The sequence below is a fragment of the Entelurus aequoreus genome, linkage group LG22 (assembly GCF_033978785.1).
Source record: "Entelurus aequoreus isolate RoL-2023_Sb linkage group LG22, RoL_Eaeq_v1.1, whole genome shotgun sequence".
Taxonomy (NCBI): Eukaryota; Metazoa; Chordata; class Actinopteri; order Syngnathiformes; family Syngnathidae; genus Entelurus; species Entelurus aequoreus.
The window spans coordinates 36,585,401-36,609,774 of NC_084752.1; the positions used below are offsets into that span (position 1 = coordinate 36,585,401).

Genomic DNA, 24,374 nt, shown 5'->3' on the forward strand with positions numbered 1-24,374 from the left:
TTGAACGTGTGTACAAAAGTTAATGGACTCCACGAAGCACCAACTGGACCTGGCGTGTCACACCTGACACAAAACATCATTTTCCCTCCACAATGATTTATTATGCTATTGAGCTCCAATCGGATCCACGGGATGGATTATTCCCCCCATTTATTTTGAAACGTCTGTGTATTTCCGGTGAATGTTTTGTTCGCACATGTTAAGACACATGAAGGAGTTTATGGTGGTTGCCCGGAAACGCTTAAAACCGGAATATACACATGTCAACTTTCAAAATAAATTTTTTTGGACGAGTGACTACAAAAGTTAACGGACGCCACGAAGCACGAGCTGGACCTGGCGTGTCACCTGTGACACAGAACATCCCTTTTCACACCACAATGATTAATTATGCTACTGAGCTCCAATCAGATCCACGTGATGGATTATTCCCCCCTCTTCTGCTGAAGAGCCAAAGCGGAAGCTGTCGTCACGCCCAGGAGCTTGACTCGCTGTGCGCGAATTAAATGGCAGTGATGATCACACGCGCGCTCAAAGTGGTCGTGGACGCCGCGCCACCACTTCCTGCTTCTTCGCGTGGACACCATGATGCCGGTGAGCCCCCTGCTGACCTTTCACCTTGCACTGCTACTTCATATTGTGTGTTAATGAACTAACAAGTGGGAGGGGCTTGTCATTTAAAAAAGTAAATGGTCGGCGTAGACTTGTTGACACAGCTGTCAATCATCTGCGGTGGCGGCTGCTGCAGGCTGTAACTTGTCCCCCCCCCCAGCGGAAGTGTGTTGAACGACAAGGCGGCTTTGACGGAAACGTTGTTGATGACGTCATCAAGGTAGCTGAGGGCGAGTGACTGGCACCTGCGTTACCATGACAACGTGAAGGCAGGGGGGGGGGGGCACAGGAGGCGGGGGATCTGTGTTCTGCTCGGCAACAGTTGCCATGGTGACCGTGTTATCCATGAACAATGAAGCCCACCTGGTCATGTGACCACCCCATATAGCTACAGCCAAAATTCAGGATGTGACGTTGATGCTCAGGTTGCCATGACGACGTGGCAACGTCTTAATCCCAGCCTTAAGTGTGACCTTTGACCGCCCTAAAGAGACAGCGTCGTTGTATGGTAGCGTGATGTCATGGTCACATGACGGGTCAGCAGACGCCACATTGTTGTGATGGCGTCCCTCACGGCGGGGGGGGGCTCTAATCTGTCTGGATTAGGACGGCGCTAACGAGGTGGCGCTCTACTTCCTGTCTGCCCCTTGATGAGGTTCACAGCCCGACTCCGCCCCCTCCCTTCCCGTCTGGACCGCTTGTCCTCGGGACGTGCAGGCCGGCTGGTCACATGACCAGCAGAGGTCATGTGACTGCAGACCGCCAGACTGTGAGCATGTCTGAAGATGTTTTTTCGTCCCCTTGTGGCCCCCAGGAGCCGCGACTGTGGACCTTGAGGCCAGAGGAGCAGGAGGAGCATCAGGAGGAGCACCAGGAGGAGCATCAGGAGGAGCAGATGCTCCAAGAGAACGTCCTCAGGCAGGAGGCCAAGCTGCAGCGTGTGCGGGCCCTCAGGGGCCGAGTGGAGAACAAACGCCTCGGCAACAGCGAGCTGGGTGAGCGGGGGGGCGTGGTCGCCGAGGAAGGGGCGTGGCCATGCGACGGGCGATATCATGGAGGTGCTGCGTGTGTGTGCTCCCGCAGCGGGCGAGGTGGAGCAGATGAGTGCCGTGCTGCAGCAGAAGCAGAAGGAGGTGCTGCTGGCCGTCGCGCGGGTGGAGGAGCTGAGCCTCCAGTTGGAGGCGCTGAGGAGCAGCAGCTCACTGCTGCCTCCTCTTCCTCCTTCTCCTCCCCGCCTCCACGCCACCTCCTCTTCCTCCTCCGTGGAGCTGATGCGTCTCTGCAGGGAGCTGCAGGTCCGTGTGCCAGTTGAATGTGCTAATGTGGCGTGTTAATGAAAACGCTAATCTGGCATGCTAACGTGGCGTGCTAATGAAAATGTTAACATGGCATGCTGACGAAGACGCTAACGGGCGTGCTAATGGAGGTGAACCTGGCAGGCTAGTCAAGGTGCTAACGTGGCGTGCTAAACAAGACGCTAACGTGGCGTGCTAAACAAGATGTTAACGTGGCGTGTTAATGAAAATGCTACATGGCACGCTCGTCAAGACGCTAATATGGTGTGCTAACAAAAAATGCTAACGTGGCGTGTTAATGAAAATGCTAATCTGGCATGCTAACGTGGCATGCTAATGAAAATGTTAACATGGCATGCTAACGAAGACGCTAACGGGCGTGCTAATGAAAGATGTTAACGTGGCGTGCTAATGAAATGCTACGGGGCGTGCTCGTCAAGATGCTAATATGGTGTGCTAACAAAAATGCTAACGTGGCATGCTAGTGAAGATGCTACCGTGGCAAGCTAATGAAGACGCTAATGTGGCATGCTAATGAAGGCGCTAACTGGCGTGCTAATAAACATGCTAACGTGGCGTGCTAATGAAGGCGTTAACTGGCGTGCTAATAAACACGCTAACGTGGCATGCTGATGAAGATGTTAACGTGGCGTGCTAATGAAGATGCAAGCGTGGCAGGCTAACGAAGATGCTAACGTGGCGTGCTAATGAAGATGCTAGCGTGGCGTGCTAATGAAGATGCTAACGTGGCGTGCTAATAAACATGCTAACGTGGCGTGCTAATGAAGATGCTAACGAGGCGTGCTAATGAAGATGCTAACGTGGCGTGCTAATGAAGATGTTAACGTGGCGTGCTAATGAAGATTTTAACGTGGCGTGCTAATGAAGATTTTAACGTGGCGTGCTAATGAAGATGCTAACGTGGCGTGCTAATGAAGATGCTAACGTGGCGTGCTAATGAAGGCGCTAACTGGCGTGCTAATAAACATGCTAACGTGGTGTGCTAATGAAGATGCTAACGTGGCGTGCTAATGAAGATGCTAGCGTGGCGTGCTAATGAAGATGCTAACGTGGCGTTGGACCTTCCAGCTGAGGAAGCAGCTGAACCAGGACCAGAGCAGCCGACTGCAGCAGCAGAGGTCGGGCCTGAACAAGAAGAATGTGGAGGTGGCGGCCATGGAGCGACGCCTCGCTGAGCTCCGCCTTCGTCTTTGGAAGAAGAAGGCGGCGCTGCAGCCCCAGGAGACAAAGGTGTGGGCCCCTGGGGGTCCTGCCCACTTGTGTCGGCCCCCCCTGCAGGTCACCTCAGACGTTGCTGTGGCGGCGGTGGGTCCATACATCCAGTCCTCCTGTCAGGGGCCCCCACTACCCCCCCGCCAGGTGGGCACCACCACCCTGCCGACGCCAGTCCCGCCCCGCCGGCCGCAGGAAGCAGCCTCAGGTAGGCCAGTCACATGATCTCCGTGAGCCAATCAGACGTGTTGTTGTGTTGCAGCTGTGGAGACTAGCCCCGCCCACGCCTCCACACTGCCCCGTGTGGCCGCCCTGCGCCGCCACTCCTCAGGCGTTGCGTTCAGGGACGCTGGAAGCTCACGCCACGCTACAGATGCTCCGCCCCCTGTCCCCTCAAGGACCAATCACATGGCTGAAGACCAGGTAGCAGTGGACTCCCGCCTGTCTCCTTCTCGCTGAGGACCGTATTACACCCGTGTTTGTGTTTGGCTGGTAGGCGTGGTCTCAAGCTCAGACGGCAACGCTAGCTCCGCCTCCAGCCACCGCCTTCTCCACCGGAACCTTCCCTGGAAGAATGCGGCCAGCAAGGGGCGGCCTACATCTGGCCAGCAAGCAGGAGAGCCCCCCCGCCGCCGCCGCCGTGCAACCTTACGCCGCCGACACCTCGGAGTCCCTCCCCTCTGTGCTGCAGAAGCCTTTGACGGTGGCGGCGGCGTCCATAATCCTCGTGTACACGCAGCAAAGCCTCCTGGGAAAGAGCTGCACGCTGCCACGCTGCCAAGCAGGTGACTCGCCGCCGCTAAAGGTCAACTTGTTACCTCCTCCCCCCGTGTACGGGAGGCCCCTCCCCCCGTGCGCCTCCAAAAGGGGCGGGACTGAAGGTTGTAGAGCGGAGCCTGCAGAGCCAGCCCCCACTCGGCCGCTCAGTCCCACAAAGCTCCTCCCCTTCCTGTCTTACCCCGCCGACCCGGAAGTCCTGCGGCGCCGGCACCACGCCCCCCGGCCCCTGAAGAAGCGTGGCTCCGTCACGGAGCCCGAAGGCCCGGCGGGACCCAACATCCAGAAGCTCCTCTACCAGAAGACCACCATGGCCGCCATGGAGACCATCGCCATGGAGACACCAGAGGATGAGGTGACGCCACCCCCACGGCCCCCAAGTTCACCCATCACAAGCTCCGCCTCTTGCCGCCCCCCGGCCACTGCTCTCGGGGGGGCCAAAGAGGAAGTGCTGCATCCAATCTCGTCGCCTCATCAGGACCCCTCGTCCCGCCTCTCGCAAGGAGACCACACCCTCAACCTGCGACCCCCTGAGGTCACGGTGAGTGGACCTCCTGCTCAAAGGGATTAGAATAATAATATCATAATCATTATTATTATTATAATTATGTGAAATATTATCATTATAATAATAATTATGATACTAATGGTCATAACATAATGAATACAATAATCATTATTAGAACAATAATAATAATATGAAATATAATCATTACAATCATTATTCCAATAATGTTATTATTTAATGATAATACTGTAATAATAAAAATATTATAATAATTACTATTATAATTATTAGTATTATAATATTGATACATATAACTATTATTGTAATAAGTAGACTTTTAATAGTTATATTACTATAATAATAATGATGTCAATAATTGTCATAATAGGAATAAAAATAACAGGCATAATAATGTTAATATAAATAAGAATAATATTAATTACAATAATTAGGAATACTTATGATTATATTAATCATAGTTATTATTGCCATTTTTATTAGCATTATTTTATAAATATTATTGTAATAACAAATCATAATAATGATTGCTATTATAGTATATTAATATAAAATTTTATTACAATATAATATTATAATGTAAATAATAGGAATAAAAATAGTAATTATCATGACAATTATAATAATTATAATAGGTATAAGAGTAATAATCATCATGTTAATTATAATAATAGGAATAGGAATTGTAATCATCATGATAATGATAACAATAATATTAATGGGTATAAAAATAGTAATTATCATGGTAATGATCCATTCATCCATCCATTTTCTACCGCTTGTCCCATTCGGGGTCGCGGGCGGTGCTGGAATAACTAATAATAATATTAACAGGTATAAGAATAGTAATTATCATGATGATAATAATAATATTAATAGGTATAAGAATAGTAATTATCATGGTGATAATAATATTAATAGGTATAATAGTAATTATCATAATAATATAATAATAATAATAGGTATAACAGTAGTAATTATCATAATAATAATGATAGGAAAAGGAAAGGAATAGTAATTATCATGATGATAATAATAATAATATTTGAATGTGAGTGTGAATGTTGTCTGTCTATCTGTGTTGGCCCTGCGATGAGGTGGCGACTTGTCCAGGGTGTACTCCGCCTTCCACCCGATTGTAGCTGAGATAGGCTCCAGCGCTCCCCGCGACCCCAAAAGGGACAAGCGGTAGAAAATTGATGGATTGATGGATGGATGGAATAGGAAAAAGAATAGTAATTATCATGATGATAATAATAATAATAGGAAAATTAATAGTAATTATCATAATAATAATAAAAATATTAATAGGACCCCGAAGGGAATAAGCGGTAGAAAATGGATGGATGGATGATGATAATAATAATAGGAAAAAGAATAGTAACTATCATAATAATTATCATAGGTATAAGAATAGTTATTATCATGATAATAATAACAATAATAGGTATAATAGTAATTATCATAATATAATAATAAGTATAAGAATAGTAATTATCATGATAATAATAATAGGAAAAGGAATAGTAATTATGATAATAATAATAATAAGAAGAAGAATAGGAAATGGAATAGTAATTATGATGATGATGATAATAATAATAATAATAATAAGAAGAAGAAAATGAATAGTTATTATGATAATAATATTAGGAAAAAGAATAGTAATTATCATGATAATAATAATAATAGGAAAAGGAATATTTATGATAATAATAATAGTAAAAGGAATAGTAACTATCATGATAATAATTATAATAATAGGAAAAGGAAAAGGAATAGAAATTATCATAATAATAATAATAGGTATAAGAATAGTTATTATCATGATAATAATAATAATAGGTATAAGAATAGTAATTATAATACTAATAAAAGGTAGAAGAATATTAATTATCATAATAATAATAGGTATAAGAATAGTTATTATGATAGTAATAATAACAATAATAGGTATTAGAAAAGTAATGATCATGATCATAATAATAGGTATAAGAATATTAATGATGACAATAATAATAATAGGTATAAGAATAGTAATTATCATGATAATTGTATTAGGTATGATAGTATTTATCATGATAATAATAATAATAATAATAGGTATAAGAATAGTAATTATGATGATAATAATAATAATAGGTATAAGAATAGTAATTATCATAATAATAATAAAAATATTAATAATAGGACCCCGAAGGGAATAAGCGGTAGAAAATGGATGGATGGATAATAGGTATAAGAATAGTAATTATCATAATAATATTAATAATAGGCTGTGATGAGGTGGCGACTTGTCCAGGGTGTACCCCGCCTTCTGCCCGAATGTAGCTGAGATAGTCTCCAGCACCCCCCCGCGACCCCAAAAGGGACAAGCGGTAGAAAATGGATGGATGGATAATAATAATAGGTATAAGAATAGTAATTATCATGATAATAATAATAGGTATAAGAATAGTAATTATCATGATAATAATAATAGGCATAAAATAGTAATTATGATAATAGGTATAAGAATAGTAATTATTATAATAATAATAATAGGTATAAGAATAGTAATTATCATAATAATAATAGGTATAAGAATATTAATTATAATGATGATGATAATAATAATAGTAGTAGGTATAAGAATAGTAATTATAATAATGATGATAATAATAATAATAATAGGTATACGAATAGTAAATATCACAATAATAATAATAATGATGATGTATAAGAATAGTTATTATCATAATAATAATAGGTATACAAATAGTAATTATGATGATAATAATAATAATAATAATAGGTATAAGAATAGTAATTATCATGATAATAATGATAGGAAAAGGAATAGTAATTATCATGATGACAATAATAATAATATGTATAATAGTAATTATCATAATAATAATAATATGTATAAGAATAGTAATTATCATAATAATATAATAATAATAGGTATAAGAATAGTAATTATGATGATAATATTAATGTTAATAAACCTTTCAGGCAAAGAAGTCCATCCTGCGCAAAGCTGACTCGGGTCCTGTAGATCGGGCGCTGCGGGTCAAGTTCAACGCCCTCGCCATCCTGCTGGACTCGTCGCTGGAGGGCGAGTACGACCTCGTCCGCAGGGTCATCTACGATGTGAGTCCCCTCGCCATCTTGGACGCTGTGGTCCCTGACGCTTGTCTTGCAGGTGGACGACCCCAGCGCAGCCAACGACGAGGGCATCACGGCGCTACACAACGCCGTGTGCGCCGGACACACGGACATCGTCAAGCTCCTGGTGTGGTTTGGCGTGGACGTCAACGCCGCAGACAGTGACGGCTGGTCGGTAGAGCGTGGCGCCCCCTGAAGATCGCGACGCGTAGTTATGTGTTCTCACGCTCTGTTGGTGGTGTGTCGCCAGGACGCCGCTGCACTGCGCCGCCTCCTGCAACAATGTGCGGGCGTGTAAGTTCCTGGTTGAGTCGGGCGCCGCCGTCTTCGCCGCCACCTACAGCGACATGCAGACGGCCGCTGACAAGTGCGAAGACACGGAGGACGGCTACGCCCAGTGCTCGCAGTTCCTCTACGGTGAGAAACGTCTGATCCACACACGTCCTCACTCTAGAGAACATTCTAGAAGTTCTATCAGGAAGTCCTCCTCTTTAGTGGTCCATCCTTTGACCACCATCAGACTTATTGGCTCTGTGTGTAGGCAAGTATTATTGTATTTAATGTATGCAAGTATTATTGTATTTAATGTATAATGTATGGTAGTATTATTGTATTTAATGTATAATGTATGGTAGTATTATTGTATTTAATGTATGGAAGTATTATTGTATTTAATGTATAATGTATGGTAGTATTATTGTATTTAATGTATAATGTATGGTAGTATTATTGTATTTAATGTATAATGTATGCAAGTATTATTGTATTTAATGTATAATGTATGGTAGTATTATTGTAATATTGTAGCAAACTATGTTTCACTCTGATTTACGTGATTGTGTACTGATTTGTGCGTCTATATCTCAGTCTGTCTGTAATCTGATTTGTGTGTTTATATCTCAGTATGTGTCTAATCTGATTCACGTGCTTGTGTACTAATTTGTGTGTCTATATCTCAGTCTGTGCGTCTGTAATCTGATTTACGTGATTGTGTACTGATTTGTGCGTCTATATCTCAGTCTGTCTGTAATCTGATTTGTGTGTTTATATCTCAGTATGTGTCTAATCTGATTCACGTGTTTGTGTACTAATTTGTGTGTCTATATCTCAGTCTGTGCGTCTGTAATCTGATTTACGTGATTGTGTACTGATTTGTGCGTCTATATCTCAGTCTGTCTGTAATCTGATTCACGTCTTTGTGTACTGATTTGTGTGTTTATACCTCAGTCTGTGCGTCTGTAATCTGATTTACGTGATTGTGTACTGATTTGTGCGTCTATATCTCAGTCTGTCTGTAATCTGATTTGTGTGTTTATATCTCAGTCTGTGTCTAATCTGATTCACGTGTTTGTGTACTAATTTGTGTGTCTATATCTCAGACTGTGCATCTGTAATCTGATTTACGTGATTGTGTACTGATTTGTGCGTCTGTATCTCAGTCTGTCTGTAATCTGATTCACGTCTTTGTGTACTGATTTGTGTGTTTATACCTCAGTCTGTGCGTCTGTAATCTGATTTACGTGATTGTGTACTGATTTGTGCGTCTATATCTCAGTCTGTGTCTGTAATCTGATTTGTGTGTTTATATCTCAGTCTGTGTGTCTGTAATCTGATTCACGTGTTTGTGTACTAATTTGTGTGTCTATATCTCAGTCTGTGCGTCTGTAATCTGATTTACGTGATTGTGTACTGATTTGTGCGTCTATATCTCAGTCTGTCTGTAATCTGATTTGTGTGTTTATATCTCAGTCTGTGTCTAATCTGATTCACGTGTTTGTGTACTAATTTGTGTGTCTATATCTCAGTCTGTGCATCTGTAATCTGATTTACGTGATTGTGTACTGATTTGTGCGTCTATATCTCAGTCTGTCTGTAATCTGATTCACGTCTTTGTGTACTGATTTGTGTGTCTATATCTCAGTCTGTGCATCTGTAATCTGATTTACGTGATTGTGTACTGATTTGTGCGTCTGTATCTTAGTCTGTCTGTAATCTGATTCACGTCTTTGTGTACTGATTTGTGTGTTTATACCTCAGTCTGTGCGTCTGTAATCTGATTTACGTGATTGTGTACTGATTTGTGCGTCTATATCTCAGTCTGTGTCTGTAATCTGATTTGTGTGTTTATATCTCAGTCTGTGTGTCTGTAATCTGATTCACGGGTTTGTGTACTAATTTGTGTGTCTATATCTCAGTCTGTGCGTCTGTAATCTGATTTACGTGATTGTGTACTGATTTGTGCGTCTATATCTCAGTCTGTGTCTGTAATCTGATTCACGTCTTTGTGTACCGATTTGTGTGTTTATACCTTAGTCTGTGCGTCTGTAATCTGATTTACGTGATTGTGTACCGATTTGTGCGTCTATATCTCAGTCTGTGTCTGTAATCTGATTCACGTCTTTGTGTACCGATTTGTGTGTTTATACCTTAGTCTGTGCGTCTGTAATCTGATTTACGTGATTGTGTACCGATTTGTGCGTCTATATCTCAGTCTGTGTCTGTAATCTGATTCACGTCTTTGTGTACCGATTTGTGTGTTTATACCTTAGTCTGTGCGTCTGTAATCTTATTTACGTGATTGTGTACTGATTTGTGCGTCTATATCTCAGTCTGTGTCTGTAATCTGATTTGTGTGTTTATATCTCAGTCTGTGTCTGTAATCTGATTCACGTGTTTGTGTACTAATTTGTGTGTCTATATCTCAGTCTGTGCGTCTGTAATCTGATTTACGTGATTGTGTACTGACTTGTGCGTCTATATCTGTCTGTGTCTGTAATCTGATTCACGTTTTAGTGTACTGATTTGTGTGTTTATACCTCAGTTTGTGCGTCTGTAATCTGATTCACATGTTTGTGTACTGATTTGTGTGTCTCTATCTCACTCTGCGTCCATAATCTGATTCACGTGTTTGTGTACTGATTTGTGTGTCTGTATCTCAGTCTGTGCGTCTGTAATCTGATTTACGTGATTGTGTACTGATTTGTGCGTCTATCTCAGTCTGTGTCTGAAATCTGATTCACGTGTTTGTGTACTAATTTGTGTGTCTATATCTCAGTCTGTGCGTCTGTAATATGATTTATGTGTTTGTTTACTGATTTGTGTGTATATATCTCAGTCTGTGTCCGTAATCTGATTCACGTCTTTGTGTACTGATTTGTGTGTTTAAATCTCAGTCTGTGCGTCTGTAATCCGATTCACGTGTTTGTGTTCTGATTTGTGTGTCTATCTCAGTCTGTGTCTGTAATCTGATTCACGTGTTTGTGTACTGATTTGTGTGTCTATATCTCAGTCTGTGTGTCTGTAATCTGATTTACGTGTTTGTGTACTGATTTGTGTGTCTATGTCTCAGTCTGTGTCTGTAAACTGATTCACGTCTTTGTGTTCTGATTTGTGTGTTTATATCGCAGTCTGTGCGTCTGTAATCTGATTCACGTATTTGTGTTCTAAATTGTGTGTACATCTCAATCTGTGTGTCTGTAATGTAATTCACATGTTTGTGTTCTGATTTGTGTGTATATCTCAATCTGTGCGTCTGTAATCCAATTCTCGTGTTTGTGTTCTGATTTGTGTGTCTATATCTCAGTATGTGCGTCTGTAATTCAATTCTCGTGTTTGTGTACTGAGTTGTGTGTGTATTGCCATCTTTGTGTGTGTAATCACCGCGTATCTGTTTACTAATTTGTGTGTGTCTAACTCAATCTGTGCGTTTGTAATCTGATTCACGTTAGTGTACTAATTTGTGTGTGTACCTCAATCTGTGTCTGTAATCAGATTCACGTTTGTGTACTAATTTGTGTGTGTAATCAGATCCATGTGTCCGTGTACTAATTTGTGTGTGTGTATCTCAATCTGTGCGTCTGTAATCCGATTCACTGTGTATCTCAATCTATGTGCATGTAAAAGAAAATGTATCTGTCCGTATTTACATCTGTGTGTTTTTACATACACAAATCAAAATACGGCCACACAAATTAAAATATACAAACTGAACTGATTACACAGATTGCGATACAGACACACAAATCAGTACACGGGTTACAGACGCACATATTGCGATACAGACACACAAATCAGTACACGGGTTACAGACGTACAGATTGCGATAGACACACAAATCAGTACACGGGTTACAGAGGCACAGATTGTGATAGACACACAAATCAGTACACGGATTACAGATGCAGATTGCGATACAGACACACAAATCAGTACACGGATTACAGACGCAGATTGCAATAGACACACAAATCAGTACACGGATTACAGACGCACAGATTGCGCTAAAGACACACAAATCAGTACAGATTACAGACGCACAGATTGCGATAGACACACAAATCAGTACACGGGTTACAGACGCACAGATTGTGATAGACACACAAATCAGTACACGGATTACAGATGCAGATTGCGATAGACACACAAATCAGTACACGGGTTACAGAAGCACAGATTGCAATACAGACACACAAATCAGTACACGGATTACAGACGCAGATTGCAATAGACACACAAATCAGTACACGGATTACAGACGCACAGATTGCGCTAAAGACACACAAATCAGTACACAGATTACAGACGCACAGATTGCGATAGACACACAAATCAGTACACAGGTTACAGACGCACAGATTGCGATAGACACACAAATCAGTACACGGATTACAGATGCAGATTGCGATACAGACACACAAATCAGTACACTGGTTACAGACGCACAGATTTCGATAGACACACAAATCAGTACATGGATTACAGACGCACATATTGCGATACACACAAATCAGTACACGGATTACAGACGCAGATTGCAATAGACACACAAATCAGTACACGGGTTACAGACGCACAGATTGCGATACAGACACACAAATCAGTACACGGATTACAGACGCACAGATTGCGATAGACACACAAATCAGTACACGGGTTACAGACGCACAGATTGCGATACAGACACACAAATCAGTACATGGATTACAGATGCACAGATTGTGATACCGACACACAAATCAGTACATGGATTACAGACGCACAGATTGCGATACAGACACACAAATCAGTACACGGATTACAGACGCACAGATTGCGATAGACACACAAATCAGTACACGGGTTACAGACGCACAGATTGCGATACAGACACACAAATCAGTACATGGATTACAGATGCAGATTGTGATACCGACACACAAATCAGTACATGGATTACAGACGCACAGATTGCGATACAGACACACAAATCAGTACACGGATTACAGACGCGCAGATTGCAATACAGACACACAAATCAGTACATGGATTACAGATGCACAGATTGTGATACAGACACACAATTTAGTAAACGGATTACAGATGCACAGATTGTGATACAGACACACAAATCAATACATGGATTACAGATGCATAGATTGCAATACAGACACACAAATCAGAACATGGATTACAGATGCACAGATTGCGATACAGAAACACAAATCAGTACACGGGTTACAGATTGTGAAAGGCCAATAGTTTAGTGACAATAATACACGTGAGGGTCTTGATGTGTGTTTGTGTGTGCAGGCGTGCAGGAGAAGATGGGGGTGATGAATAGGGGCGTGGTCTACGCCCTGTGGGACTACGAGCCTGAGAGTGGCGATGAGCTCCGCCTCCAGGAAGGCGAGTGCGTGACGGTGCTGAGGCGGGAGGACGAGGCGGAGGACGAGTGGTGGTGGGCGAGATGCGGCGACCGCGAGGGTTACGTCGCCCGGAACCTGCTGGGGGTGAGTCCTCCTCAGTTAGCATTAGCATGTAGCGCTGCTAATATTCCCGATGATTGACAGGTCTGCGCGAGGGTCCGCCCCCGACAAGACGCTTGACTGAATGATTGACAGCTGCCAGAGATCAGGTCACAAGATTAAAGATTCATCTTCAGCATGACTCCGCCTCCTGCCTGTGACGAGGTCATTTATTGAAGGTGGTGGCATGCAGAGGAAATGATACATTCACCTTTAAAGTGCTCAAAGGAGCCAAGATGGCGTCCACAAGTTCTTGGCGCGATCTGATTAGCCTAGTAAGGGTTCTGGTTCTGCCGGTGGTTCTGGTCCGCAGGCAGCAGGCGGGTGACGTGGCCGATGCCTTTGGTCACGCCCTCTCTGAAGAGCAGCTTGGCGCCGGTCCGCAGGTACTCGGGATGTTTGATGAAGCGGAATCCCACCACGGCTCGCTCGCCGGTCCGCAGCTCTTCCTGCGAGGGGAAGAGAGTGGCGTGATCTGCCGGCAGCCATCTTGCAAACGTAGCGCCGACATGCACCTTCCCGTAGAGGCTCTGGACCACGGCGGTCTGCCGCACGTTGCCCACGTGGGCGGTGACCTGTGACCCCCGGCGGAAGGTCTTGGCGTGGAAGAGGAGCACGATGGCGGCCTCGAACTCCCGGCAGACGGTGGGCTTCATCTTGGGACTCACCATCACCATCCCCTGCCGGGACAGCAGCCGTCACATCGCTGCGGGGCGGCGCTCTGGGCGACCTCTCACCTTGCGCAGCAGCGAGCGGTCAAAGTTGCCCAGCGCCAGCGTGGCCGCCTGCCCCGCCCTCAGCAGTCTGCACGCCGAGCGGTTCCTCTGGATGCTCGCCACCCTCAGGCGCAGGAAGTGGCCCTGGTCCGTGGGCCCCACCACCAGGCGCTCGCCCTCGCGGCACACCCCGCTGACACACACACATTGTTGGACGCTCGCCGTACACTCACCTGTACAGACTCCCGCCCACCACCGTGCCCTCACCTGTACAGAGTCCCGCCCACCACCGTGCCCACCTCAGGCACCGAGTAGATCTCGTCCACCTGCAAGTACACCACTGTGTCCACTAGAGGCTTTCAACTGACAAGTGTAGCTGCAATGCATCATGGGAGACATGTTGGCGCTTTGATGTTTAGAGTGGGAAGAGCAAAATACAATAATTAATAATAGTTTAAAATATCATATTTATATTAGTTATTGTAATAAGACCATTTATAATAATTACTGTAATGGTTATTATATGTATCATAATAATAATATAAGTAATAATACCAGTAATAGGAATAATAATTATTATTGTCATAATTATAGGAATAATAATTATAATTATAATACTAAAACGAATAATTGTAATAATACAAATGTAATTATATTTATATTAGTTATTGTAACAAGACAATTTATAATAATTACTGTAATAATAATGATTATTATTATATTTATCATAATAATACAAGTAATGATAGCAATAATAGGAATAATAATAATTATTATAGTAATAATGATAGCAATAATTATCATGATTACAATACTGAAAAGAATCATTGTAATAAAAGTATAATAACTATATTTATATTAGTTATTGTCATAAAACCATTTATAATAATTACTGTAATGATTATTATATTTATTATGATAATACAAGTAATAATACCAATACCAGGAATAATAATACATATAATTATAATAGGAATAATAATCATTATTACAATACTAAAAATAATAATTGTAATGATAAAAATATAATGATATTTATATTGGTTATTGTAATAAGAAAATGTATAATAATTACTGTAATAATGATTATTATATGTATCATAAAAATACGAGTAATAATACCAATAATAGGAATAATAACAATAATAATTATAGGAAAAATCATAATTACAATACTAAAAATAATTTTAACAATACAAATATAATAATTATAATATTGATATTAGTTATTGTAATAAGACCATTTATAATTACTGTAATAATTATTTATATTTATCATAATACGAGTAATAATACCAATAATAGGAAAAATAATAATTCTTATAATAATTATGACAGGAATAATCATAATTACAATACTACAAATAATAATTGTAAAAATAATAAATAATTATATTGATATTAGTTATTGTAAGAAGACCATTTATAATAATTACTGTAATAATTATTATATTGATCATAAAAATTATACGAGTAAAACCAATAATAGGAATAATAATAATAATAATGATAGGAATAATAATCATAGTTTCAATACTAAAAAGATTTATTGTGACAATAAAAATATAATTATATTTGTATTAGTTATTGTAATAAAATAAATTATAATAACTACTGTAACAATGATTATTATTATATTTATTATAATAATACCAGTAATGATAACAATAATAGGGAAAAAAATTTTTTATAATAATTATGACAGGAATAATCATAATTACAATACTACAAATAATAATTGTAAAAATAATAAACAATTATATTGATATTAGTTATTGTCAGAAGACCATTTATAATAATTACTGTAATAATGATATTGATCATAATAATAACACCAGTAAAACCAATAATAGGAATAATAATAATATTAATAATGATAGGAATAATAATCATAGTTACAATACCAAAAAGATTTGTGACAATAAAAATATAAGTATATTTGTATTAGTTATTGTAATAAAACAAATTATAAGAACTACTGTAACAATGATTATTATATTTATTATAATAATACAAGTAATAATACCAATAATAGGAATAATAATAATAATTATAAGAATAATAATTACAACAGTAAAAATAATAATTGTAATAATAAAAATATAAAAAATTATAATATTTACATTAGTTATTGTAATGAGACCATTTATAATAATTACTGTAATGATTATTATATTTATCATAATAATACCAATATTAGGAATAATAATAATAATAGGAATACTAAAAAGAATAATTGTAATAATACAATTGATAATAATTACTGTATTAATGATTATGATCATATTCATCATAATAATACCAATAATAGGAATATTAAAGGCCTACTGAAAGCCACTACTACCGACCACGCAGTCTGATAGTTTAAATATCAATGATGAAATCTTAACATTGCAACACATGCCAATACGGCCGGGTTAACTTCTAAAGTGCAATTTTAAATTTCCCGGGAAATATCCAGCTGAAAACATCTCGGTATGATGACATTTGCGCGTGACGTCGAGGGTTGAAGCAGACATTTTGGAATAGCACGGTGGCCAGCTATTAAGTCGTCTGTTTTCATCGCAAAATTCCACGGTATTCTGGACATCTGTGTTGGTGAATCTTTTGCAATTTGTTTAATGACCAATGGAGACTGCAAAGAAGAAAGCTGTAGGTGGGATCGGTGTATTAGCGGCTGGCTACAGCAACACAACCAGGAGGACTTTGACTTGGATAGCAGACGCGCTATCCGACGCTAGCCGCCGACCGCATCGATGATCGGGTGAAGTCCTTCGTCGCGCCGTCGATCGCTGGAACGCAGGTGAGCACGGGTGGTGATGAGCAGATGAGAGCTGGCGTGGGTGGAGAGCTAATGTTTTTAGCATAGCTCTGTCGAGGTCCCGTAGCTAAGTTAGCTTCAATGGCGTCGTTAGCAACAGCATTGGTAGGCTTTGCCAGGCTGGATAGCATTAACCGTGTGGTTACAGGTCCAGTGTTTGGTTCGGTGTCTCCTGATAGTAGAAGTAATAATAGTATTGTTGATCTTCTGTCTATCCTTCCAGTCAGGGGCATGTTTCTTCTGTTTCTATCCGCAGTTAAGCACGATGCTATCACGTTAGCTCCGAAGCTAAAGTGCTTCACCGATGTATTGTCGTGGAGATAAAAGTCACTGTGAATGTCCATTTCGCGTTCTCGACTCTCATTTTCAAGAGGATATAGTATCTGAGGTGGTTTAAAATACAAATCCGTGATCCACAATAGAAAAAGGAGAAAGTGTGGAATCCAATAAGCCCTTGTACCTAAGTTACGGTCCGAGCGAAAAAAGATACACCCTGGCGTCCTGCACTGCACTCTAATCCTTCACTCTCACTTTCCTCATCCACGAATCTTTCATCCTCGCTCAAATTAATGGGGTAATCGTCGCTTTCTCGGTCCGAATCGCTCTCGCTGCTGGTGTAAACAATATGCAGATGTGAGGAGCTCTTCAACCTGTGACGTCACGCTACTTCCGGTACAGGCAAGGCTTTTTTATCAGCGACCAAAAGTTGCGAACTTTATCGTCGATGTTCTCTACTAAATCCTTTCAGCAAAAATATGGTAATATCGCGAAATGATCAAGTATGACACATAGAATGGATCTGCTATCCCCGTTTAAATATGAAAATCTCATTTCAGTAGGCCTTTAATAATAATGTTAATAGACGACTATGTCCACTAGAGGGCCTTAAACTTGTAATTGAAGCTCCATCAGCATGGACTGACTGATAAGTGTAGCTGCAATGCATCATGGGAGACATGGTGGGCGGAGTTAAGTGCTTTGATTATAAGAGTAGGAGGAGCAAAATACAATTACAACAATAATAATAATAGGAATAATAACTGCAATATTAAATAATCGTATTCAAAATATTAGAATATAATAATCAATTAACATTAATATAATGATTTGTTTATTATTAATTATTATAATAACTATTATCATAAAAAGAATAGAGGTAATGAAAACAATAATAGTGTAAAAAGTGAAATGACGTGCGTGTAAGTGTGTGTGTGCGTGTGTGTGTGTGTGTGTGTGTGTGTGTGTGTGTGTGCGCACCTGGAACTCAGTCAGCTGCTGCATGAGCTCCTCTTGTTCTTTGCTGTTGCTCAGAGGAGGAAGAACGTTCAAGAAAACTTTGAGGAGCTCCAGACTTTCTCCTGACACACTGGACACTGTCAGGATGGGCGTGATGCTGCACAAACACACACACACACCCACACACACACAGGACCAGTTAGCACACTTAATGCGCACACACACACACACACACACATATGCGCACACACACACACACACACACACGCACCACGCCGACTGAGCGAACTGCTGGGCGGCAGCAACAGCATCGTCCGGGTTGGAGACCATGAGAGGAACCTTGTTACAGCCCGGCTGCTTGAGGAGTCTTTCCAGCTGTCGCAGGGTTTTATCCACCGTGCCCCTCGAACACACGTCCACTTTACTGACCACCACGAAGATGGGAACTTTCAGCGCCATGGCCAGGCCCAGATGCTCCCGACTGGTACCAGCTGCATGGAGGATACTACACATTATATACAGTACGTGAACTACTACACATTATATACAGTACATGAACTACTACACATTATAAACAGTACATGAACTACTATTATGTACATGTACTACTACACATTACACTACACAGTACATGAAATACTACACATTATATACAGTACGTGAACTACTACACATTATATACAGTACGTGAACTACTACACATTATAAACAGTACATGAACTACTACACATTATATACAGTACATGAACTACTACACATTATAAACAGTACATGAACTACTATTATGTACATGAACTACTACACATTATACTACACAGTACATGAAATACTACACATTATAGACAGTACCTGAACTACTACACATTATACTTATTAGCCCCTCAGAAGTGAATGTTTATCTTTGATTGATTGATTGATTGATTGAGACTTTTATTAGTAGGTTGCTTAGTGAAGTACATATTCCGTACAATTGACCACTAAATGGTAACACCCGAATAAGTTTTTCAACTTGTTTAAGTCGGGGTCCACCTATAGGTCTGTATGTGTCAAGATGTACCCTATTGTCTCTCACACCCCCCTGAAGTGAATGTTTATTTATTGATCTGTATGTGTCAAGATGTACCCTATTGTCTCTCACGCCCCCCTGAAGTGAATGTTTATTTATTGATCTGTATGTGTCAAGATGTACCCTATTGTCTCTCACGCCCCCCTGAAGTGAATGTTTATCTATTGGTCTGTATGTGTCAAGATGTACCCTATTGTCTCTCACGCCCCCCCTGAAGTGAATGTTTATCTATTGGTCTGTATGTGTCAAGATGTACCCTATTGTCTCTCACGCCCCCCCTGAAGTGAATGTTTATCTATTGGTCTGTATGTGTCAAGATGTACCCTATTGTCTCTCACGCCCCCCTGGAGTGAATGTTTATTTATTGATCTGTATGTGTCAAGATGTACCCTATTGTCTCTCACGCCCCCCTGAAGTGAATGTTTATTTATTGATCTGTATGTGTCAAGATGTACCCTATTGTCTCTCACGCCCCCCTGAAGTGAATGTTTATTTATTGATCTGTATGTGTCATGATGTACCCTATTGTCTCTCACGCCCCCCCTGAAGTGAATGTTTATCATTTGGTCTGTATGTGTCAAGATGTACCCTATTGTCTCTCACGCCCCCCTGAAGTGAATGTTTATTTATTGATCTGTATGTGTCAAGATGTACCCTATTGTCTCTCACGCCCCCCCTGAAGTGAATGTTTAATCATGGGTCTGTATGTCAAGATGTACCCTATTGTCTCTCACGCCCCCCCTGAAGTGAATGTTTAATCATGGGTCTGTATGTGTCAAAATGTACCCTATTGTCTCTCACGCCCCCCCTGAAGTGAATGTTTATCATTTGGTCTGTATGTGTCAAGATGTACCCTATTGTCTCTCACGCCCCCCTGAAGTGAATGTTTATCATTTGGTCTGTATGTGTCAAGATGTACCCTATTGTCTCTCACGCCCCCCTGAAGTGAATGTTTATCATTTGGTCTGTATGTGTCAAGATGTACCCTATTGTCTCTCACGCCCCCCTGAAGTGAATGTTTATTTATTGATCTGTATGTGTCAAGATGTACCCTATTGTCTCTCACGCCCCCCCTGAAGTGAATGTTTATCTATTGGTCTGTATGTGTCAAAATGTACCCTATTGTCTCTCACGCCCCCCTGAAGTGAATGTTTATCTATTGGTCTGTATGTGTCAAGATGTACCCTATTGTCTCTCACGCCCCCCTGAAGTGAATGTTTATTTATTGATCTGTATGTGTCAAGATGTACCCTATTGTCTCTCACGCCCCCCCTGAAGTGAATGTTTATCTATAGGTCTGTATGTGTCAAGATGTACCCTATTGTCTCTCACGCCCCCCTGAAGTGAATGTTTATTTATTGATCTGTATGTGTCAAGATGTACCCTATTGTCTCTCACGCCCCCCCTGAAGTGAATGTTTATCTATTGGTCTGTATGTGTCAAAATGTACCCTATTGTCTCTCACGCCCCCCCTGAAGTGAATGTTTATCTATTGGTCTGTATGTGTCAAAATGTACCCTATTGTCTCTCACGCCCCTGAAGTGAATGTTTATTTATTGATCCGTACGCTATGGTCTCTCACGCCCCCCCCCACACACAACCCAAAATGTTGAAAGAGCCATATTGGACCAAAAATACAAAAACAAATCTGTCTGGAGCCTTAAAAAATTAAAAGCCATATTACAGACAGATATTGTGTCATGAGATATAAATTGAATTAAGAGGACTTAAAGGACACTAAATGACCTCAAATATAGCTACAAATGAGGCATTATGATGCAATATGTACATATAGCTAGCCTAAATAGCATGTTAGCATCGATTAGCTTGCAGTCATGCAGTGATCAAATATGCCTGACTAGCACTCCACACAAGTCAATAACATCAACAAAACTCACCTTTGTGCATTCATGCACAACGTTAAAAGTTTGGGGGACAAAATGAGACAGAAAAAGAAGTGGCATAAAACACGTCCTAGAAAGTCGGAGAAAGTTAAACATGTAAACAAACTACGGTGAGTTCAAGGACCGCCAAAATTAGTAGGACAAAACGGCGCTCGCCAAATACTCGAATCAGTGAAGCATGCTTTATAACAATTAGGGAGGTTTGTGTCATGTTTGTCCTCCTACAGAAACCTTATTAAAACAAAAAATATATTTTTTTCCCCTCTTCTTTTTCCATTTTTTATACGTTTTTGATCCAGAGAGCCACTAGGGCGGCGCTAAACGGCTCTACAGCCGCGGGTTGCTGACCCCCGGTCTAGGCCTAGCACTCTCTGCAGTTGAGCAAAGGAGAAAGACCTCACCCACTCCCGTGTTGGCGCTGACCACCAGCATGGCGAAGTCGGGGCAGTAGCTGGTGAGGCCAAAGATGGTGGTCTTCAGGTACTTGTGGTGTCCAGCCAGGTCCATGAAGGTGATCATCTTGGAGGAGCTTTCACAGATCTCCTCTGCGCTGCGAGAGTGGCTGTAGTCGACCACCTGCACAGACATGGGATGAGCGGACCCTTGCACACCTTGCTGGGACACGCACGTGCTGACTTGTCCTCTGCTGTTGAAGCCCAGGATCTCGAAGCTGATGCTGGATGTGCGTCCCGTCTGGATCTCGTGGAGGTGCCTGAAGAGGTTGAGACGCGCTCGTCCTCGCCCGTTGTCCAGCTCGCCCTGCGTCAGCACGCCCAGCAGGGTGGACTTCCCGGAGTCCACGTTGCCCAGGACGGCCACACGCAGGTCCAGGAACTGCACACGGACAGACTTTAGTCTTTGTTTGGCACCGCACCGTGGTCAACCTTCGTCACCTGCTGATCGTCCGGAACTTTCCGCACCAGAACCTCGGCGATCCTGCGCGTGCTGGCGTCCGGCTCGTAGTCCACCTCCCGCTCGCGGAGCACCGTGATGTCGGCGCCCACCCTGCGGCGTGACAAGACACGTCAACACGGCGGACGGCCGGGCGAGCTCGCCGCCAACGTACTTGTCGGCCATCTTCTTCAAGGTGGCGATGGACGCCTCCATGTCGGCCTGGCTCAGGCCCACCAGCAGACCGTTGTCCTCCACGCCGATCTGGTAGACGGCCTCGCCGCGACCCTCCTGCAGACGCCACTTCAGCTGCGTGGCCAGATGCTCGAAGCGGTACTGAGTGGGGCTGACCAGCTTGAGCTGGGGAGGGGGGGCAAAGGTCACGTGTTAGCGTAACTTGACCCGGCGGACTTTGAGGTGTTGGCGGCGGCTAGTTACCTTATATTCAATGTTGCCTTCTTCTGCCTGCAAACACACACAGTTAGCACAAATACTTCATTCTGCCTGCAAACACACACAGTTAGCACAAATACAAACCCCGTTTCCATATGAGTTGGGAAATTGTGTTAGATGTAAATATAAACGGAATACAATGATTTGCAAATCCTTTTCAACCCATATTCAGTTGAATATGCTACAAAGACAACATATTTCATGTTCAAACTCATAAACTTTTTTTTTTGCAAATAATAATTAACTTAGAATTTCATGGCTGCAACACGTGCCAAAGTAGTTGGGAAAGGGCATGTTCACCACTGTGTTACATGGCCTTTCCTTTTAACAACACTCAGTAAAGGTTTGGGAACTGAGGAGACACATTTTTGAAGCTTCTCAGGTGGAATTCTTTCCCATTCTTGCTTGATGTACAGCTTAAGTTGTTCAACAGTCCGGGGGTCTCCCTTGTGCTATTTTAGGCTTCATAATGCGCCACACATTTTCAATGGGAGACAGGTCTGGACTACAGGCAGGCCAGTCTAGTACCCGCACTCTTTTACTATGAAGCCACGTTGATGTAACACGTGGCTTGGCATTGCCTTGCTGAAATAAGCAGGGGCGTCCATGGTAACGTTGCTTGGATGGCAACATATGTTGCTCCAAAAGCTGTATGTACCTTTCAGTATTAATGGTACCTTCACAGATGTGTAAGTTACCCATGCCTTGGGCACTAATACACCCCCATACCATCACACATGCTGGCTTTTACACTTTGCGCCTATAACAATCCGGATGGTTCTTTTCCTCTTTGGTCCGGAGGACACGACGTCCACAGTTTCCAAAAACAATTTGAAATGTGGACTCATCAGACCACAGAACACTTTTCCACTTTGTATCAGTCCATCTTAGATGAGCTCAGGCCCAGCGAAGCCGACGGCGTTTCTGGGTGTTGTTGATAAACGGTTTTCGCCTTGCATAGGAGAGTTTTAACTTGCACTTACAGATGTAGCGACCGACTGTAGTTACCGACAGTGGGTTTCTGAAGTGTTCCTGAGCCCATGTGGTGATATCCTTTACACACTGATGTTGCTTGTTGATGCAGTACTTTGTAGCGTATTCAATTGAATATGGGTGGAAAATGATTTGCAAATCATTGTATTCCGTTGATATTTACATCTAACACAATTTCCCAACTCATATGGAAACGGTTTGTACTTAATTCTGCCTGCAAACACACAGTTAGCACAAATACTTCATTCTGTGTACACACAAGACCTGTCTGACGTTTCTGTGACGTCACGGATCGATGACGTCACAAGTGACTGTGGTTGCGGCGAGCTAGCATGTTGCTAAGGTGCTAAAAGGAAGCTGCTACCTCCGGCGGTAAAAAGGGTTGTTGACTTTTGTGGTCGCTCCTGTTGCTCTTTTTGCTCCGACGTCGCCGACCTCGCTTGCTTCGTCTCGGGCGACACTTTTTCGACGTCTTCTTGGCGCCGCTGCTCAGGCCGTGTCTGCCGTGAGACGCCGCGCCGCCCGGCGGGACGGCCAGCATCTTTGCGGGGCGGAAGTGCACCTGCACGCAGGTGGGATCGCCTCTGCGGCGTCTAACACGTCCGCCAGCTCGCTCGGCCTCGCCCGGGGGAGATGCTCTCTCTCTCTCCCTCTCTCTCTCTCCTCAGCATCACCGCGCCGAGCCGACGCGCTCCAAGCGGCTTTAGCGCAAAAACGCTCGCTGCTTCCGTCTAAGATTTCCAAAGTAAAATACGCCGCAGCCAGCCAACCAGCAGTGAAATCATTTTAACGTTTTAACGAAAAATGTCGGGCTTTATGTGACACAAAAAAATGTCTGTTGCCATAGTAACCGTGAACGTAACATAACACGTGTTCTCCTCCGTGCTGATAAAAGTGAAGCGAGATGTCAAATTTTGG

General features: G+C 42.2%; 2 protein-coding genes across 6 annotated transcripts; one reads left to right on the forward strand and one right to left on the reverse strand.

Annotated features, from left to right (window-relative positions):
• The first annotated feature begins 466 nt into the window (after positions 1-466).
• LOC133639615 (apoptosis-stimulating of p53 protein 2-like) lies at positions 467-14,012 on the forward strand. Of its 3 annotated transcripts, XM_062033080.1 has the most exons (11): positions 468-594; positions 1,427-1,607; positions 1,696-1,907; positions 2,997-3,348; positions 3,403-3,563; positions 3,637-4,458; positions 7,441-7,578; positions 7,631-7,764; positions 7,844-8,010; positions 13,162-13,361; positions 13,422-14,012. In XM_062033080.1, the coding sequence occupies exons 1-11, from the start codon at positions 586-588 to the stop codon at positions 13,455-13,457; spliced, it is 2,412 nt and encodes an 803-aa protein (XP_061889064.1). In that variant the 5' UTR covers positions 468-585; the 3' UTR covers positions 13,458-14,012. The 3 variants fall into 3 exon arrangements, with proteins under 3 accessions (XP_061889065.1, XP_061889064.1, XP_061889066.1); XM_062033081.1 differs by lacking the exon at positions 13,422-14,012 and having other exon boundaries at positions 467-594; positions 7,844-8,134; positions 13,162-13,342; XM_062033082.1 differs by lacking the exons at positions 468-594; positions 1,427-1,607; positions 1,696-1,907 and adding an exon at positions 1,982-2,038 and having other exon boundaries at positions 13,422-14,011.
• On the reverse strand, positions 12,952-24,160 carry gtpbp2b (GTP binding protein 2b). 3 transcript variants are annotated; one of them, XR_009823823.1, is made up of 12 exons: positions 23,821-24,160; positions 22,449-22,475; positions 22,186-22,370; positions 22,013-22,124; positions 21,521-21,953; positions 18,421-18,640; positions 18,171-18,306; positions 14,360-14,418; positions 14,114-14,285; positions 13,892-14,056; positions 13,588-13,825; positions 12,953-13,472 (listed from the first exon to the last, which is right to left on the reverse strand). XR_009823823.1 is itself a non-coding variant. In XM_062033085.1 (12 exons), the coding sequence occupies exons 1-12, from the start codon at positions 23,995-23,997 to the stop codon at positions 13,649-13,651; spliced, it is 1,803 nt and encodes a 600-aa protein (XP_061889069.1). In that variant the 5' UTR covers positions 23,998-24,159; the 3' UTR covers positions 12,954-13,648. The 3 variants fall into 3 exon arrangements, 2 of the variants coding, with proteins under 2 accessions (XP_061889067.1, XP_061889069.1); XM_062033085.1 differs by having other exon boundaries at positions 12,954-13,825; positions 21,521-21,695; positions 21,756-21,953; positions 23,821-24,159; XM_062033083.1 differs by having other exon boundaries at positions 12,952-13,825.
• Between the last annotated feature and the right edge of the window lie 214 nt (positions 24,161-24,374).